The sequence below is a fragment of the Bos grunniens genome, chromosome 3 (assembly GCF_055505025.1).
Source record: "Bos grunniens cultivar Pamir isolate PY7600 chromosome 3, Bosgru_T2T1.0, whole genome shotgun sequence".
In the NCBI taxonomy this organism is placed as follows: Eukaryota; Metazoa; Chordata; class Mammalia; order Artiodactyla; family Bovidae; genus Bos; species Bos grunniens.
In genome coordinates this window covers 4,581,881-4,599,924 of record NC_141167.1, presented here as the reverse complement: position 1 = coordinate 4,599,924, position 18,044 = coordinate 4,581,881, and the positions used below count along the sequence as shown (strand labels likewise).

Genomic DNA, 18,044 nt, shown 5'->3' with positions numbered 1-18,044 from the left:
ACACTGATGCCACAGCTCACACTCCATGCAAAACAGGGCCAGGCCTCATCAGGGGAGACAAAGAATCCTTTCGCTAGGGTGTCCTCACGTTCTGGGCCTGTGTCACACTTCTGGTAAAGAAGTACCTATCAAATGTGCATTTCCAAAGCGGCGAACATTAACAAACACCAACGAAAACTCAGGTATTAGTACTGTCCAGTCTTCCTCCCCGTCACTGGATGCCACGGATCAGAGACTTGTTCATTTCACAGGATTCTGGCCCACAGATTCCTGCACAGATTCAAACACTGGTCACCATGCTCCCCAAACCCAGAGTGGCTAACTATGACAAAATTCAGTTCCTAAAGACAGAATCAAAACCTAGGAAATCTTTTATTCATGTGGTAAAAAAGGCACACAGACAAAAGTGTCTAGCATTTACTATACAAGAAAGGGCCACATCTCTGCAAGCACAAACCATGTTTCTAGTGAACTGGAGCTGCAAAAAACAAAAAGAATCAACCTGTATTCATGTTCACATAAAAATGCTGGCTTTAAAACTGATACTTGCCTGAATTGCCTAGAAAATACAGGTTTGCAGAAAGAATGCATATTGTGGCAATTGACACTTAGATGTGAAATATACATACAACTACAGAGGAAGAATACAGTTACTGTACTTGTAAAGTTACTTATAAACGATGATTTGTTGTTATTCTTTTTTCTTTCTGCCAAAACATGAATATTGTTAAAATGTTTTACCCCCTGAGGAATTTCTAAAACATCTTAATTATATGGGAGAGAGGGAAGGGAGGCATTGGGAGGGAGGAAAGCAAGCTTTCATCTCCTGATCTGTTTATGCATTTTGAATTTATACATTCTAAAGTAAATACCCAATTAATTCAAGAAGAGCTTTCAAGACCGGGTATGTGTATGTGTATGTGCGTGTAACTCCATATGTTCACGAGCAAATGTTTACTAAGTGACTTCTCCAGGCACAGCACTGTTTTGTTACTTGTGGGCTAGAGATCAGTTATGCAGAACCTTGTTAAGAAGAGCAAGTAATTTATACTTTCAGACTGACTTGAATCACTGGGGGGAAATATACATACTTGTGCACACACACACATGTGAAACAGCACTCAGGTCCTGGGGCTGAGGGTTCTGTACAGGTCAGAAGGAAGGAGAAAGGTTTTGGGTTCATACAAATCTAACTACCAGTCATCACCTTGAAAGACACACAAGCCCCGGTTTTAACATCTCTTTTCTCTCTGTCACGTAAAGAGAGGAGACCTAAGCGTTGAAGGTGTGGACTGAGAATACCTTCCTACTTCTGAATCTGTGACTCAGTCTTAAAAAACAAGACAGCCCAGCAAGATGCCTATTTAAAGACTGTGTTGTTTATATTAACTCAACACTGTTTATATATTCTTATCCCTTCTGGACCACACATAAGAAGACCAAACACATCCCCAAATCTCACTGTGCAATTTATTCCCAATTATTTTCTCTCAATGAAGCATCAAATTTTCTAGAAGTTTCACATTCCCCACACTCTATGAAGTTACCAACGAGTGGCGACAATATGCACAGATCTCAGGGACTCTGAAGTCAGAATGTCATCAGTCCTGACCCCATCTTTGGTGAAATCCTAGTGAGTCCCTTACGGCTTCTCTGAACTCAAGCACCATGCTGGGTGGGCTACGGGCTGCAGAAAACCCCCAGAGAAGAGACAAAAGCTGATCCATGGTCCCTTGATTATGAGCAGAAATCAAAGGGGTTGGAAAAACTCTAATTTGAAAAGGTACATGCCCCTCAATGTTCACGGCAGCACTATTTACGATAGCCAGGACATGGAAGTAACCTAAGTGTCCATCAGCAGAGAAATGGATACAGAAGATGTGGGGTATGCGCACCATGTCATACGGCTCAGCCACAAAAAAAAAGAATGAAAGAGTGCCATTCGCAGCAGCATGGACCGACCTAGAGATGGTCCTGCTGCTGCTGCTGCTGCTCAGGCGCTTCAGTCGTGTCCGACTCTGTGCGACCCCACAGACGGCAGCCCACCAGGCTCCCCCGTCCCTGGGATTCTCCAGGCAAGAACACTGGAGTGGGCTGCCATGTCCTTCTCCAATGCATGAAAGTGAAAAGGGAAAGTGAAGTCGCTCAGTCGTGTCCGACTCTTAGCGACCCCACGGACTGCCGCCCACCAGGCTCTTACACCCATGGGATTTTCCAGGCAAGAGTGCTGGAGTGGGGTGCCATTGCCTTCTCCAAGAGATGATCTTACTAAGTGAATTAAGTCAGAGAAATAGAAATACCGTTTGATATCATTTATATGTGGAATCTAAAGTATGATACAAATGAACTTATGAAACAGAGACTTACAGACAGACATAGAAAAGAAGCGTACAAACCCGATGGGCATCAAAGGGGAAAGGAGGCAAGGGAGGAGAGAGAGATTAGGAGTTTGAGATTAGCAGATCCAAACTACTACACATAAAATAGATAAGCAAGACCCTTCTGTTAAGCACAGGGAACTATGTTCAATGTCATATAATAATCCATATGAAAAAGAATATATATGTATATCTGAGTCACTTTGCTGTACATCAGAAACCGACCCAACATTGTAAACTGTAATTCAACTATACTTCAATGACTCCAAATATATATACTTCAATAATATATTTCAAAAAAAAAACCCAAGGCATTGAGACTTCAATTTCCTCCTACATCTCAAAGCATTATGCCACATCCTTACTGCCATTTTTTTAGTTTAAGTTAAAAGTCGTAACATTGAGAGTTTTTATAGTTTTTTAACACGACTCTTAAGAAGTTGAAACTTAATTACCCAATGTAACATGAATTTCTGAGTTATTCCCATACATTTATGTCAGGAAAGAACTTGGAAAGGCCAGAGGAGCCTGAAACACACCTGGCTCTCTGACGCTGGGAAAGCCTGAGGGCAGGAGGAGAAGGGACGATAGAGGATGAGACGGCTGGATGGCATCACCGACTCGATGGACACGTTTGAGCAAACTCCGGGGGACAGTGGAGACAGAGGAGCCTGGCGTGCTTCTGTTTGTGGGGTTGCAAAGAGTCGGACACAACTTAGCAGCTGAATAACAACCTCTATCACAGACCAATTCCTAAACTTGTTTCCAAATATAAACTATTTTGAAACGTTTTGCAGCTTTATAAGTAGTTGGTTTGCTGACCCTCATTAAACATCTATGTATGTAATCGTTTCATAATTCCTGTATTGACTTTATTATCTTCTCTGTAATAACTCCTTATGTCAAAAGTCATTATGGGTTATGGCTGAATTAAGAGATGATAGATAAATGTGAAAATACAGATGTAGATATACACATGTATACATGGACAGGGGGAAAGTCCATCAGCGGAATAAAATACTATTCTAGTAACAGACGAGACTCCTCCAGAAACAACTAAAAGAACCAAGTCCTATATTTCCAAGCAGGCCCAAGGAGATGGAGGTGTGGAGGAGGAAGCCACCCAGTTTCATTTAAACGCAGGTGAGCTAGGATGGCCATGGCATCCCTCTCCAGTACTCTTGCCTGGAAAATCCCATGGACGGAGGAGCCTGGTGGGCTGCAGTTCATGAGATCGCTAAGAGTCGGACACGACTGAGCGACTTCACTTTCATGCATTGGAGAAGGAAATGGCAACCCACTCCAGTGTTCTTGCCTGGAGAATCCCAGGGACGGGGGAGCCTGGTGGGCTGCTGTCTCTGGGGTCGCACAGGGTTGGACACGACTGAAGCGACTCAGCAGCAGCAGCAGCAGCAGAGCTAGGATACAGACGCTACAAAAAGGGTGAGGTGGAGAAACAAGGATCATTTTAAAACTTGCAGTGGAAAGAGTAAAATGGGGAATCCTCACAGCTCAAAAAATGAGCGTGCTGCTGCTTCTGATGATACAGGACAGAGTGGGAAAGCGTAGCTGCTTGAACATCCAGGATCCACAAAAGTGGCTCAGCACCCAGGAAATGCCTTTCGCCCTAATCCATAACAGAAACAAACTCTGTAAAGAAATACACCTCCCTCCTCCTGACTGGGGCCAATAGGTTGTTGTTCAGTGGCTAAATCCTGTCCAACTCTTTGTGACCCCATGGACTGCAGCACGCCAGGCTTCCCTGTCCTTCACCATCTCCCAGAGTTTGCTCAGATTCATGTCCATTGAGTCAGTGATGCTATCTAACTATCTCACCCTCTGGAGCCAACATATTAATTTCAAAACTAACAAACCGTCCCCATAATTAGTGGAAACCCTTTGCTTTGGGGTCTATAAACCAAAAAGATATCTAAATCCCATGGAATTTTGACTGTGGAATTAATACCAATATCTTTGGCAGAATACTCTTAAGCAAAGCATATTGGCCATTTCAATAACTGGTTTCCCACAGATCAACAATCACAGCTCACGTTCCCCTGGAGGAGAGGTTATGGGTCGCCCAGAGTTCCACTGCCCAGGAACAAAAACAACAAACAGCTGTCACTTCCAGAAACACATCTAACTTGTCACAGATTTCACATAGAACATGCACATGCTCGGCTCAGGCCCAAGAGAAGGGCAGGCTAGATTAAGCCAGGGTATATGCTGAGGAACTGGGACCAGAGCATCAATCCCGTGAGTCACTTCCAAACCCCCGAATTTCATGGATTCCAAACTGAGCTGTCTCGTGTTCTTCTGAGTCGTTTCTTACTAAATTAAATCACTGAGTGGATGAAACCCTATGCTGTGCTGCATCACAGACCACAAATAAACTCAAGTCCCAAGACGAGGCACCGGGGAAATGACTAAGGGACTCCTGAGTCCTGGCTACAGTCCCCCAAAGCTGCCCTCGGTCAGCTTTTTCTAAGAACCTCGGGACCGGCAAGGTAAGCCACCATTTGGAACTTGGAATATGGAAGTTAAGACCAGGATGGACCACAGAGAGCCACTTTGGAACATTCCCCATACAAGTCCCTCCTGGTCTGAGAATTAGAACCCCAGCAGATTAAACTGTTTGGAAGAATTCTTTCTTTTTTTTTTTTAATAGTATAATTTACTGGACTTTCTCCTTTTAAGTGTGAATGGGCTGTGGAGTTCTGCTTTTAGCTCTGCTTTTGTTTTGAACGTTTGGCCTCGCCACATAGCACATGGGATCTTAGCTTCCCAACCAGGGATCAAACTCATGCCCCCTGCCATGGCAAGACGGAGTCTTAACCACTGGACACGCCAGCGTAGTCCCAAGAATGCTTTCTTAGTGCTGCAACACACCTAAGATTTTCAGCGGCTCACCTGCTTTACTCCCAGCCAACCGGTCTGCGCTCACCACTAGGTTGATGGTTGCACTAGAGGCTGATCGCTCTGTTTGTGGAGGTGGAGGCTGAATTTTCTCTGAAAAAGAAGATTCACCCCTAGTAAGTAACTCAGAAAAGTAAGAGACTGAGGCAGGCTTGATTTTCTGGATCATGGTGGGCCACTGAAACACAGAGCCCCAAGAAGTCTCTACACACACAACTCCTATCTAATTGTCTACATATCTGATTCATCTCAACAAGCAAACAGAGAAAACCTCTGAACTTGGAACAGGTCCTCACAGTTTCCACATAATTTCTGCTGTTTCTGTCCTAGGAAACAGAGCCCTGGGGCTGAATGGTCTTTGGATTCACATCTTTCTGCATTGCATGGTAACAGATGAGAACTGCCCATCCTCACGCATGGTTCCTTGATGTGAATGACACTGGCCCAGGAGAAAAGAGTGGGAGCCTCCCCTTCCACGTCCCAGGAGCAGCAGGGGTGGAGAAGAGTCGGGGTTAAGGGGGCGGTCCAGGAGAACTTGGAGGGTGGGGCGTGAGTACTGAACAGAGACCGGGAAAGCATGCATGGGCAAACCCCGGGGCAGCACAGGAACCACGGGGCCCACACAGCAGAGGGCAGGGCAGGACACTGTGGGCCCAGGGGAGGGGCACGCCGGTGCCCTTTCTGCAGGGCTGCGGACGTCCCGCGGTCCTGGGATGGCGCAACTCCAAGGGCTCCCTGGTTACTCCCTACGGAGGGTGACTCAGGGTGTTTTCCGTTCACTGAACAAGGAAACGTGCTTCCGACGCTCAGGCATGGTGGGTGGCTGAGACCCAGCCAGGTTCCACGGGCATATTTCTTCCTCCCTGGGAAGTGGCTACACTCGGGCCCCATGGATCAGGTTTCCTCCATCAAGTAGCCCAGGACCCCAAAGGCAGGGTAATAGTTCACAGTAGTTGCCCAGTTTCCGTTTTGTTAATTTATCAACTTTGGTACAACCAGGATGTGCAGGATCTCATTGCAACCTTGTTGCTGTTTTTCAGGACAAGGTCCAGTGAATCGGAATTGTTCCCTTGACCACCCCATTTGATACCCTGTGCAGAGAAGGGTACCGACTGTCCTTAAGGCGACCCTGCACTTACTCGTGCTGAAGCTGCCTTGGTAGATGGCTCTGACCTGAGACCTCAGGGAGCAGGTCACCGTAACGTGGTAAGTCTGCCCGGGGAGCAGGCCCCCGATGACGCGGTCCGTGACAGTGAGGTTCTGCTTCAGAACCACGGCCTGATCGTGGGCCGAGGTGACGGTGAGGTTGTATAAGTAAGGGCTGGGGGGCTCGGGCCTCTCCCAGTGCAGCTTGGCGCTGTTCTCTGTGACCTCAGACACATGGATCTCGCGAGGTGCCTTCACTGCGGAATAGAGCAGAGTGTAGAGAGCATGAGATACAATATACGACCCTAGGGGCTTCCCTGGTAGCACAGTGGATAAGAATCTGCCTGTCAGTGCAAGAGACACAGGTTCGATCCCTGGTCCAGGAAGATCCCACATGCCAAGGGGCTGGTGCGTCGCAACTCCTGGAGGCCGTGCACCTAGAGCCCACGCTCTGCACAAGAGAAGCCATGGTGCTAAGAACCGTGCACCATAACCCAAGGGGAGCCCTGCCCACTGCAACTAGAGAATAGCCCTGGCATCAACGCAGACCCAGCGCAGACAAAATTAAATAGATGCACAGTTTTTAAAATGATCTTCATAAAAAAAACTTTAAAAAATTAATTGATAAAAAGTAAAACCCTAAATGACTGTAACATATAGGCCAAAGGTGAAATCTTAAAGATATGTACCAGTAGACAGTTGATCTGAAGCTTAGGGGAGGCAGAGGAGTAATTTCTCATTTAAGCTCCTGAGAAAGACTGATGTAACTACCAGCATATGCGAAATGTGAAATTCACATTAATCAAAAATCTCATCATTCATCCACCAGGTATAACACTACCTTTTTTTTTTTTCTGTTGAAAATCTAATTAAGAAGATACTTTGAAAATGCACAGTCCAGCGTGCTTAATCTGAAATCTTCAAGACAGAATAAGCCCCATAATTTACAGTCTATTAAATACACATCATGGAACTTCAGGGCATGACCTGAAATTCTTTGAAGGAATCCCTGCTCTCTCTCTGTTCATAAAATGAAGACAATGTCCACTTTTTCAGGAGCACAAACATCCTGCCTTCACTTTTCAACTCAGTTTGTGACTCCAAAGGAACTTCTAAGCGTCTTCTCTGAGGGAAAAATAAAACAGCACAGTCTGAGTCCCGTGAAGCCCACCTGCCCCTGATCATCAAATCCAGCCTGGAATGTACTCTTCCCTGGGGCAGTACCAGCATGCCGTCCAGCCTGCAGGGACAGACGGATGGTCTGGCTCTAACTTTCCTCTTTGCTAAACAAAATGGCCCAAGATAAGCAGAGCACAAAGCCTGGGCTTCCTTTCTGTGGCTATGAGCTTCACAGCGGGGACAAGGCTTGTAACTGCAAAGCTCCATCCAGAACTTTGGGGGTCACAGTCTGAGGGAGGGAGGTCTAGCTCCAGAACTAAAGCCTAGAAACATCTTTTTCACTGCCTAAGTGCTGACAACAGGCTTTATCCTTCTCCCACTCCCGCGGAGGGGTCTAAAACTCTACATCGGCTTAGAACTTCTCCCTTTAGCCTAAGACAACAGCATCTCCAGCTGGGCTGGGGGCTGGCCACATGCTACATCCCGGAGAGAATGGGTCACTCCCGAGCTCCCCTGGTGCGGGCTTGGAGTTGGGGTGGGGAGTGTGGGAGAACAGGCAGCAAAGGCAGGGGGATTTATTTCACTTGCTCTTTGCATGGAACTCATCAGCCTTGCAGGGTGCGCGGCAGGGGAGAGAAAGATTGCTTTTGAATACAGAAAATAAGCAATGTTCTGGTAATTCTATGCTCAGAGCAACACCTTACAAGATACTGCATCTAGATCTCAGATCCCAGATCAAGGACTGTGTCTGGTTTGCCTTGTAACAGGCTCCGGGGACAAGCCCTGGACACAATAAATGAGAAGAGCACAAGCTGGCAGCTTTCTTACCCACGGGCTTAGCAGCGCCGGGCCTGCTGGCAGCCAGTTTGACTGCCTGGGGCCTGGGGGCCTCGGACCTCGTGGCCACGGATCTGGCAGCAGCGGGGGGTCTGGCAGGGGCAGGTTTGGCTGCTGCAGGCTTCACGGCTGCTGCAGGTCTGGCTGTGGCTGTCTTTGCCGCCTCGGGCCTGGCAGCCACAGGTTTGGTGGCCTCGGTCTTGGTGGCCATGAGCCTTGCAGCCTCAGTCTTAGTGGCTTCAGTCTTGGTGGCTGTGGGTTTTGCAGCCTCAGCCTTGGTGACCACAGGTTTGGCAGCTTCAGTCTTGGTGGCCTCGGTCTTGGTGGCCTCAATCTTGGTGGCCACAGGTTTGGTGGCCTCGGTCTTGGTGGCCATGGGCCTGGCACTGTCCGTCTTGGTGGCCACGGATCTCCCAGCTGCGGGTCTCTCATCCACAGGTCTCGTGGCAGCTGGCTTTGAGGCTGGCAGGTTCACCACTGTGATCGGTTTGGTGGTGGTGATCACCGGCTTCGTTGTGGTCACCAGTTTGGATGTAGGACTTGAAGTAACGTTATTAGGAACATTTCTGTTAAAATATATTAAATGTTATTTTGACTTGTACATATTTTCTCCTGCCATTTAAAACAGACAAAGACATAATTCCATGTGCTATGTAAAATTTGCTCTCTCAGCAAACACATGCAGTAGTTTATATATATTACATACAATATTACATACGATATTACATATACTAAATGTGTCCTTTTAGGATCTGTGCCACAGAAAAGACATTTAACAGCATATAAAAAATAGAATTATTAGAAGTGAAACTTCAATTGTACTATAAATATACTTGTCATCTTATTTTCAATGTATAAAGTAAAACCAGGGAGAGAGTAAAGAAACAAAAATAAATATTGTCATTATAATAATACTTATCAATAATGAATAATAAAAAATAAAATAATATTTAAATAATACTCTAAATTCCAGGAGACAGTGGAGCACCGAGAAGCCTGGCATGTTACAATCCATGGGGTCAGAAAGAGTTAGGCATGACTTAGCAACTGAACAACAGACTAATTATAAAAACTGACCAACTGAAAAACACACTCCAAAAACTAAGCTCATTTAACAGCTACTCTCATTGTAAGAAGGTATCCACGCAGCAAGATGCCGTGTTGAGCTGGAAAACTATGAGGTCGACATATAAGTTCAGTCCCAGTACTCACTGTGTATTTTTGTTTGTACTAATTTCTGTGTGTGTAGTTGTTTCTCTCACAATTTATTAATTTATTCTGAATCCTTAAAAAGAATAACAACATAACCAGCAGACACGACAGCACAGACCCAGTTTTGTTTGTTTCTTATGCTGAGATGATTGTTATTGTTTTATAGAAGTGTCATGCTATATGGCATATACAGTATATTCTGTTCAAGTTGATATCATAAAACTTCAAACCCTACGTTGTTTTGTTCATTCTGTTTTCCTAAAGATAAAGTTGAGCCAACGTGATGGAATATTCAAGGGAAATTAGACAGATCATATTAAAAACCTAGAAAAATAGAACCTGTGGACCCAAATCTAGCAGGATGAGCATCACAGCACCAGAGGACGGTCACTGTTGGATTAGGAATGATTTTCAACTTACCAGGCTTACCACACTTTTACCCGTATGGCAGAAAATGAAGAGGAACTAAAGAGCCTCTTGATGAAAGTGAAAGAGGAGAGAGAAAAAGTTGGCTTAAAACTCAACATTCAGAAAACCAAGATCATGGCATCTGGTCCCATCACTTCATGGCAAATAGATGGGGAAACAATGAAAACAGTGACAGACTTTATTTTGGGGGCTCCAAAATCACTGCAGACACTTTCTCCTTGGAAGAAAAGCTATTACAAACCTACTCAGCATGTTAAAAAGCAGAGACATTACTTTGCTGACAAAGGTCTGTCTAGTCAAAGCTATGGTTTTTCCAGTGGTCATGTATGGATGAGAGAGTTGGACTATAAAGAAGACTGAGTGATGTAGAATTGACGCTTTTGCACTGTGGGGTTGGAGAAGACTCTTAAGAGTCCCTTGGCCTGCAAGGAGATCCAACCAGTCTATCCTAAGGTGATCAGTCCTGAATATTCACTGGAAGGACTGATGCTGAAACTGAAACTCCAATACTTTGGCCACCTGATGCGAAGAGCTGACTCATTAGAAAAGACCCCAATGCTGGGAAAGATTGAAGGCAGGAGGAGAAGGGGATGACAGAGGATGAGATGGTTGGATGGTATCACCGACTCAATGGATATGAGTTTGAGCAAGATTTGGGAGTTGGTGATGAACAGGGAAGCCTGGCATGCTGCAGTCCATGGGGTTGCAAAGAGTCAGACATGACTGAGTGATTGAACTGAACTGAGGCTGACATAAAGGCTCCCTGTGAGGACAGAGGCAAGAGCTGAAGGAGTTAAGGGATACAGAGAGAAGTACGTAAGGGTGGTAGGAAGAGGCCACCTGGGGGTCAGCTAGGAGAAGCCAAGAAGTCACTTTGCAAGGCTAACCCGAATCTGCATCTCATTTGGACTCAACAGCCAAAACCTGCCTTTTCCCCAGAGTGTGACACTCCATCCTCTCTTGGAGGGCATGAATTGCTGGCACAGTGCTTGGCCCCAGTTCCTGTCACCATGCCCCCCTTTTGCAGTCCCCCCATCACACAGCCATACTGCTCTCCTCTCTGTTCCTGGATTTGACATCAACAACAGCACTGGACATAAGACCACAGAGCATGTGCCAAGTGGCCAGCATCACTGTGAGCACCGCAGCCCTACCCACCTCTCAACCCCCTCATGCTCCGTCCAGGAGATCATACATGTCGCCTCCTTCAGTAACCACCATCACCTATGCTAGTACAGCATTAATCCTTTTAAGAAGACTGGAGTCCATTTTTTGCTTCATGTGTCTAATCCTTCTATAGGAAATCATTGCACACTGGTTAGATTGCTGGGACATATGGCCCAAAGGCCCACCTTTCTCTGTACCCATGCTCTTAACAATGTGATGTGGCAGGTCTCCCCAACAGGTCCAGCTCACCACTCTTGAATCTAGCAAGGCTGGCTTTGGCCAGTGGAGCAGAGCATAGGGAACAGTGCGCCAGCTCCAGCCTGGACCTCAGCGGGGCTTGCCCACTTTCATCTCTCTTGGAACCCTGCCCAGTCTCCCTGGGTACAAATCCAGGCTTGCCACATAGAGCAGAGACAAGTGACCCATGTCAGACTACCCCAGACCATCAGTCCACAGCCGACCAGCAGCTGATCACAAGCATGTTAAGTGAGCCCCTTAGAGGCCAGAAGAACTGCCCAGCTGAGCCCAAACAAAACCCGCCAGCCCACAGAATTGCAAATTAAACAGTTGTTATTGTCAGTCACTAAGCTTCAGGTAGTTCGTTACACAGCAAAAACCAATGGAGACGACAGATTCTTCTCCGGAAATGCTCCACGTGACCTCTGGGAAGTCCCATTTTCTGGATTTCAGCATCCTCACCCCATAAAGTTATGTGTTGGCTAAAGGACCTGTGCGTGCCCTCTAGCACTCTCACTTCTGAGACACTTCTTATCATCACTTACATTTGTTTGTAACCAAACTGCACGAGATTCTTTGCCGGTTGGTCTGCTTGGAACCAATCACACTGTTTCCTGATATCTGGGGACAGGTAGAAAGCATCTTTACCTAGAGGGAAAAAAAAATTTAAGTGCATGTGAACCACACCCAAATTAAAATTACTCTGCTAAGGAGTTAAATGGATCACACAGTAGGTAGTCCATAAACACTTGTTGAATCAATTCATTCTTCCAGATGATCTAAATCCAGTGATTTGAAACATGAAGCGTAACGGTCCTCAGTCCATAAAGCACCTTAAATCAGTATCTTCTATTTGGCGATATTTGGGTGATTAGGTTAAAGGTGACATTTACTCAGTGTGCAGGAAGACAGGAATAGAGGAGAAATCAAGTGCAGAGCTAAGTAAGCTCCAAGCTCTTGAACGTCAGATTAGAATCAACATTTACAATGCTGACATTACTGTCAACATTTTCTCAATGCTATTTAAGGAAGCTTCTGTTTTTAAACTTCTGAAGACAGAAATAGTGACCCCTGCGTGAACTTGCCAGCCCAGCTTTGCTTTACATTTTTTTTCCCTAAAATTTTATGGGGGGTGGGGTGGGGTGGTGCAGAGTATACTTTATAAAGCTCCCTTGTTTGTAAGACGTTCCTGTGCTGACTCTGGACAAGGCAGTGGTGAATGCTACACCTCCCCCAGGACGTGTGGTCTACGGGGACCACAGATCCAGAAATGAATGACAAGAGGCCATGTAACAGATGCAGTAAGTACAGCATCCAGATTAATGATGCTCAAGCCTTGGGCGTGGGGAGCACCCCAGTGAGAAGGGGCACATGGAGGGAATTTCTGAAGATGAACGTGGGTTCACTGCTAAAGCAGGGTGGAGAGCATTTCAACGAGCGAGAGCCACAACAGCAAAGGCTTGGAAGCAGCCAAGTGTGGGGTTGGGGGGTGAATCAGATCAACTCTGCTCCTTCTAGAAGCTTCCCTGGTCCCCCAGGGGACACACTTCAGTGTGACCAGCATGCTTAGTGTCGGGCGTAATAAATGTGCACTTGAGCCCCGTGCCCGCCTGGACCGTTGGCCCCCAGGAGCACAGCCTGCGGCTGGGAGAAGCCCGGTCAAGTCCGGTTGAACAAACAAGTGGGAGAAGGCAGGATTCCCATCTGCGTCCACTGCAACCCCAGCTCCTACCAGGGTGTCTGGGACGCGGGAGATGCCAGTAGACACCGGCTGAATGAACGGACAGGTCGACGTGGGCACACCAGCTATCGTTCCCAAACCAAGGGCACACAGGACTCACTGCTGACGAAGGATGGCAGCAGCCTCCCGAAGCGCATTAGGGGCTCCTCGTTGAGCTCGGTCGACTTGTCCACTAGCTTGAAGAAGACATCGTTGGGCTCGCTGGCAGAGCTGTACAGCTCCTTGACGTTCACCTTCCTGCCAATGCCCAGGATCACGAAGAAGTAGCCTTTGCACTTGGCCTGTAGGATGGCTCTCTGGGCCTCCTCCAGCTGCTGCTTCTGCACCTCGCCCGTCAGCATCAGCACCACGATCTTCAGGTCCCGGGGGTTGGGAGCTCTTTCGAAGATGTTCTCAATGGTGTAGTCGATGGCGCGGCCCAACGCCCTGGTCCCCTGCAGCTGGGTCATCCTGCTGCCAAGGAAGGCCAGCAGCTTCTCTTTGGAGCCGTAGTCGGTCAGGGAGAACTCCACCTTCACAGGCGGCACACTGGCGTTGTCCACCGCCTCGTAGGGCGCATGCTGCACCACCGCCACGCGGGCAAAGTGCTGGGAGGCCTTGGGGTCTGGGCTCACATCCAGCTGTCGGACCAGGTACTCGATGTACTTCCTCATCTCGTTGAACTGGAACGGGGTGGTGGACTCGGAGCTATCTAAGATGAAAGCCATGTCGATGTCCACGTCACTGCCTGCTGCCCTCCGGTCCCTGAAGGAAGGCCTCCAGCTGCCGAATCCACAGGATGGGTCAATGTTGCAGATGTCTAGAAAGAAGCATGGCAGCCTGTTTATTCTGTCACTCTCAGAGTGAGAAACTGCACGTCAGTCTGCAGAGGGTCTGGGGTCATTAAAATTGTCACATAATGTACAACTATGTATACCTTGCTGACATTATCGTGGCCAGATTTCAGTTTTCATCGCCTAACACTTACAACTGAGCGACTTCACCATCACTTTTCACTTTCCTGCACTGGAGAAGGAAATGGCAACCCACTCCAGTGTTCTTGCCTGGAGAATCCCAGGGACGGGGAGCCTGGTGGGCTGCCGTCTATGGGGTTGCACAGAGTCGGACACGACTGAAGTGACTTAGCATTAACACTTACCAGGGGAAACTAATCAGCAAGCTAAAATCCTTTTTAATATGGCTTTGGGTTCGATCCCTGGGTCAGGAAGATCCCCTGGACGAGGGCATAGCAACCTACTCCAGTATTCTTGCCTGGAGAATCCCATGGACAGAGGAGCTTGGCAGGCTATAGTCCATGGGGTCAAAAAGAGTCAGACACGACTAAGCAATGAACACTTTTGGCATAATGAAAGAGTACAAAGGGCGGAGAAGGAAAGAAAAACACCTTACTTCTTTGCCACTCCTTGAAGAGTGTTTTCCAGAAAGTCACAAAGCCAGATTATTAATTTCTGGACTCCAAGGTCAAAACATAAGCAGAGCCCACTTACTCCTTTATTACCTATGGAACCCAACGCTCTCCTAACAGAGACAGGCTCTGTTTGGGGCGAGTCCGCTTCAGGCATGGAAAGTACATATGCAGCATTTACACCGGTAAATACAGGGCCACGTGAATCTTCATATAACTCAGGCTTTTTGTACACATGGTGATTATTCACTCAGTGTCCCCCTGTGGACGGTGTGTTTTGGTAATTGCCGCTGGACAGGCTTTCCTCTTGGAGAAGCACCTTACCCAAGCAGACGTGACACGTCAGGACATTCTTCAAGAAGTCTGTGAGGTCTCCGCCAGCAGGAAGGACAAGGGCATGTCCCACCGCTGTGTTATTGATCTGGTTTAAACAAAAAGAAATGTTCAGGAGGAATATAATGGACATTACCATTTGAGAATACAGCTGAAGAAAACATTAGAGTCACATCAATTAAATAACCCCCCAATAGCTTCTCTTTCTTAGGAAGTGGGGTTAGGAAGGAAGGCACTGATTATAATAGAAAAGCACAGGTTTTCTTCCAACGAGATGAGCTGGAGTTCAAACCCCTCTCCTGCACTCTGCTGGACCTGAAGCAAAGCTATTTAACTTCTCTGGAATTCAGTTTCCTCTGCTGCAATCTGGGATTAATGGTAGATACCCATGAAGTTATTTGGAGGATTAAATTAGGTAATGAAGCTTAAGTGCCTGGTATAGTCTCCAGCAAACAGCAGGGTCCTCAATGTTAACTGTTATTTCTAGCAACAATAATAGCAACTAGCCAACATTGGCTCCATCCCTCTTTCATGTGCCCAGGTCCAGAAAGGGATTTAACAACAAAACAAGCAATCACTTCCAGAAGATTTTAAAAGTCCTGCCAATCACAGCCTCTGACACACCATCAGTAATGATTCATTTTGTGAATAATTGAATGCATGAATAACTGACTGCCTGAAACTATCCTTTTGAGAAACATGCGTGGTGGCACTTCCCTAGGGGTCCAACGGTTAAGAATCCACCTGCCAGTGCAGGGGGCCTCAGGTTCAATCCCTGGACCAGGAAGATCCCACATGCCTCAGGGCAACGAAACCTGTGTGCCACAACTACTGAGCCTGTGCACCTAGAGCCCGTGCTTTGCAACAAGAGAAGCCACTGCAGTGAGAAGCCCAAGCACTGCAACTGGAGAGAGCCCGTGCACAGCAGCAAAGACCCAGTGAGGCCAATAAACAAACAGGTAAAAAGGAACATGCAAGGTTCTGGATCACTTGGCCCTCATAAGGGGAGATGTACATACATGAGACCCTGATAGGAACATACAGCTGGTAAACCAAAGGCAGAGACTCAACCCAATACCTGGTGCTCAAACTGGCCTGAAGTTTGGCAGAACAAACCCTGAGAGATGGCACCAGTGACCCAACTCTCCCTGGCTGATGTGGCAGTGATAAAACCATAGACTACTTGGTTTGGAAAGGAAGATGTTAGAGACCAGTTCACCCCTCTGGAGCTGAGAAACCTGAGCCACAGAGAGATAAGGGGGAGGGCCATGTTACTCTCAGTGACTTGAAGCCAGAAGGTGACTGAATTAAAACTAGAGCCAAGATCCTGGTCCCGCTGTTTCCCGTCTTGACCATCATTCACCCATCCTGGACAGCACAACCAGGATTGGCATTGAGCAAAGACTGATTAAATTGATCAACTGATCAACTGATTTTATATATTGATTGATTGATCATTATTGATTGATCAATAATTGATTATTTTATATATTATCTATCATTATAACAATTATACAAGTTATTTAAGCAAATGACAAGGGAGTGCTTAGCTGTTTCACAGGCAGAAGCTAAAGCTTCCGTGTTATTTGTTTAAATGACTTGTTTAATTGTTAGATGGCAATTAACAATGGCTGAGAAACGCCTGAATACGGATGCATTCTGGGGGTTGGCTCGCTGATGTCCCTAGGGGAGGGAGGGCTCCCAGGGTCAGCCTGGGAGCATCTCTTCCAAGATTCAAGGAGGGACCCGGTGGGAATAAGTCACAGGCACTTGGATGTCCAGAGCCATCAGGATGTTCCAGAAATCCCAGCTTAGATACCAGCCTCATCTAGACACTTTGAGAAGCTATAGGGTGCAAACTGGTCCCAGATTTGGGCACGGATGTGCCCGAGTGCCTTCTCAGAGCCCAGGATGCCCGGAACACAGACCTGTAGGGCATTGATCAGCTGCCGGTCCTCCTGGCTTGTGAGGAACAAGGGTGTGATCCCAGCATCTGAGAGCTTGAGCACAGCCTCCCGGAGCTGTGGGGTCGCCCTCGTGGGCTTATTGCTGAAGAACACTGCCACCTTCCTCATCAGGAACCCGCTCCGCACACGCTTAAACGTGTTTCTGGCCACAAAGGACATGGCGGTTTCCAGGCTCTGCTGCTTGGAGGTCAGCGACACCTGCAGGTTCTTGATCTTGTCCAGGAGGACGGACTTCTTCTTGGAGTCGGCAAAGCGGATCTCCGTGGTAACCTCGTTGTTGTAAGTGACCACGGCCACTCGGGCCCCCCGCGGGCAGTTGCTCTCAGCGATGGTCAGGTCGTCCAGAATCTTGAGGACCACCTCCCTCATCTGGCTGAACCTGTCCTGGGTGACCCCCTCTGAGGTGTCCAAGGCGAAAGCCAGCTCCGTCGGGAAGACGGGGCACTCCAGGGGCCCTGTGGGAAGTGGGGGAGGGAGGTTCACAGACACACTACTTACCAGAAAAGGGGACTTCTGCTTCCCTCAGAAGGAAATCCAGTCATCGAGCTAACTTACCGTAACAGCAAGCTGGAAAAGAACAGAGGAGCATGAAAGCCATGTTCACCGGGCTTCCACACGCAAGATTCCACACACAAGAATAAAACCGCGGTGCAGACAGCAGAAAATAGCGTACTTACGGCATTTATCTTTGATGCTCTGGACCAGCGCACATTGCTGAAAAAGGGAAGGAGAGAAGACGTAAGAAGGCGGACAGGAGGCTCACAGGGCAAGGGCTCATGCAGCACGCATGCAACTTACGTCCATTGAGTCGCCTCTGCTGCCTTTGTAACCCTGCAAAACAAGGACGGGCGAGACCTCGCACACGTGCAGGTGTGGAGCGTCCCGCAGAGGAAGAGCCCGGGCCCATGGACGCACACCAGAGGAAGCGAGGTGGTCCCTGGCCGGCCTTGATCCTTCACAGGCTCTCCCTCTAAATTTGACTTAACTGCTCCAGGAGCAAAAGAGAGACAGAAGTATCTCCAGTTGAGGTTATCAGCCCTGCGTCCTGAAAACCAGGATGCTCATCACCAATCAGGGTAAACCACACATTCGAGCTTGAGTCTAAATGCCACTTCCCCAAGGAGAACAGATCTGCCTTCCCCCCCGACTCTGCCCCT

At 47.5% G+C, this 18,044-nt stretch overlaps 1 protein-coding gene across 8 annotated transcripts in view; it reads right to left on the bottom strand.

Annotated features, from left to right (window-relative positions):
* COL6A3 (collagen type VI alpha 3 chain) overlaps positions 1-18,044 on the bottom strand; it is a 91,168-nt gene that overhangs the window by 6,913 nt on the left and 66,211 nt on the right. For 3 of the 8 annotated variants that reach the window (XM_086376516.1, XM_086376535.1, XM_086376525.1), the window contains exons 32-34: positions 17,686-17,718; positions 17,565-17,601; positions 17,338-17,454 (exon numbers count right to left, since the gene is read on the bottom strand). In XM_086376516.1, the coding sequence (XP_086232642.1) occupies positions 17,426-17,454; positions 17,565-17,601; positions 17,686-17,718 (99 nt within the window). In that variant the 3' untranslated portion in view covers positions 17,338-17,425. Of the gene's footprint in view, positions 1-5,288; positions 5,388-6,433; positions 6,698-8,387; positions 8,963-11,986; positions 12,090-13,282; positions 13,982-14,911; positions 15,009-16,848; positions 17,455-17,564; positions 17,602-17,685; positions 17,719-18,044 lie in introns of those variants that run through there. The other 5 variants (XM_086376543.1, XM_086376554.1, XM_086376562.1 and 2 more) reach the window with 4 other exon arrangements.